The sequence below is a fragment of the Amphimedon queenslandica genome, unplaced genomic scaffold, assembly GCF_000090795.2.
Source record: "Amphimedon queenslandica unplaced genomic scaffold, v1.1 AMPQUscaffold_255_Cont27720, whole genome shotgun sequence".
NCBI lineage: Eukaryota > Metazoa > Porifera > Demospongiae > Haplosclerida > Niphatidae > Amphimedon > Amphimedon queenslandica.
The window spans coordinates 1-923 of NW_003559387.1; the positions used below are offsets into that span (position 1 = coordinate 1).

At 35.2% G+C, this 923-nt stretch overlaps 1 protein-coding gene across 1 annotated transcript; it reads left to right on the forward strand.

Moving 5' to 3' along the window:
* Positions 1 to 6: 6 nt before the first annotated feature.
* Positions 7 to 906, forward strand: LOC109593670 (uncharacterized serine-rich protein C215.13-like; the record flags this gene model as incomplete). Its single annotated transcript, XM_020008651.1, has 3 exons — positions 7 to 210; positions 259 to 421; positions 479 to 906. Coding segments are annotated over exons 1-3 (661 nt in total), but the record flags the coding sequence as incomplete, so codon positions are not given.
* Positions 907 to 923: the final 17 nt, after the last annotated feature.

Below are 923 nucleotides of genomic sequence, written 5' to 3' on the forward strand. Positions count from 1 at the left end.
CACAAACACTTCTTCCAATACGTCCAGGCTATATAGTAGGAGTATACATTGATTCAAATGCAGTTAATCAGTTAAGTCTAATATATGAAGACACAGCAGAAGATATTGATATTTATTATTGGGAGAATCTAACAGGACGAATGTGTGATCTTTCTTTATGTGATGCCAAAGTGATGAGAGGAGTAAGACCATTAATTGGTTGGATATTCAGTAAGTGTACATTATGTATTTTAATATTAGTTATTAATTATTTTGTAGGAAATTTGACCCATAACAGTGTTCTATCAAATCTAGAGAATACAATACAGGCACTTAGAATGAATTTACCTGAATATTGCAATGAAACTGAAGTATCATCATGTGTTCTACCTTCAGTAGAACCAACAATGTCTTCTACACTTATTTCATCATCAATATACAGGTATTATACTTATAACTAATATGTTTTGTAACTCTCTCCCTTATCGTTTATAAACAGATCTCCAGTTTTGATTTCATCTTCACCCTTCTCTCCTTCTAAGTCAACTCTTCCATCTTCATCTCCAACTGCTACTCTTTCTTCTCCAGCAGTTGTTCCTTCCTCTTTAGCTACTCCTTCCTCTTTGTCATCCTCTTCACTAGCTACTCCTTCCTCTTCGTCATCCTCTTCATTAGCTACTCCTTCCTCTGCTCCAACCTCTTCATTAGCTACTCCTTCCTCTTCATTAGCTACTCCTCCATTAGCTGCTCCTTCCTCTTCTCCAACTCAAGGAGAGGATGATGGTAGTGTCCTCATAATTCAAGTATCTATAGCTCTTGGTTCAATAGTTCCACAAATCATAATCTTAGTAATAATTATATATATATACTGTCTGTACTATAGAAACAAGGCCAGTATTAATTTAGTAACTCCTCACTCTATAGACAGCACAAACAAAATAGGT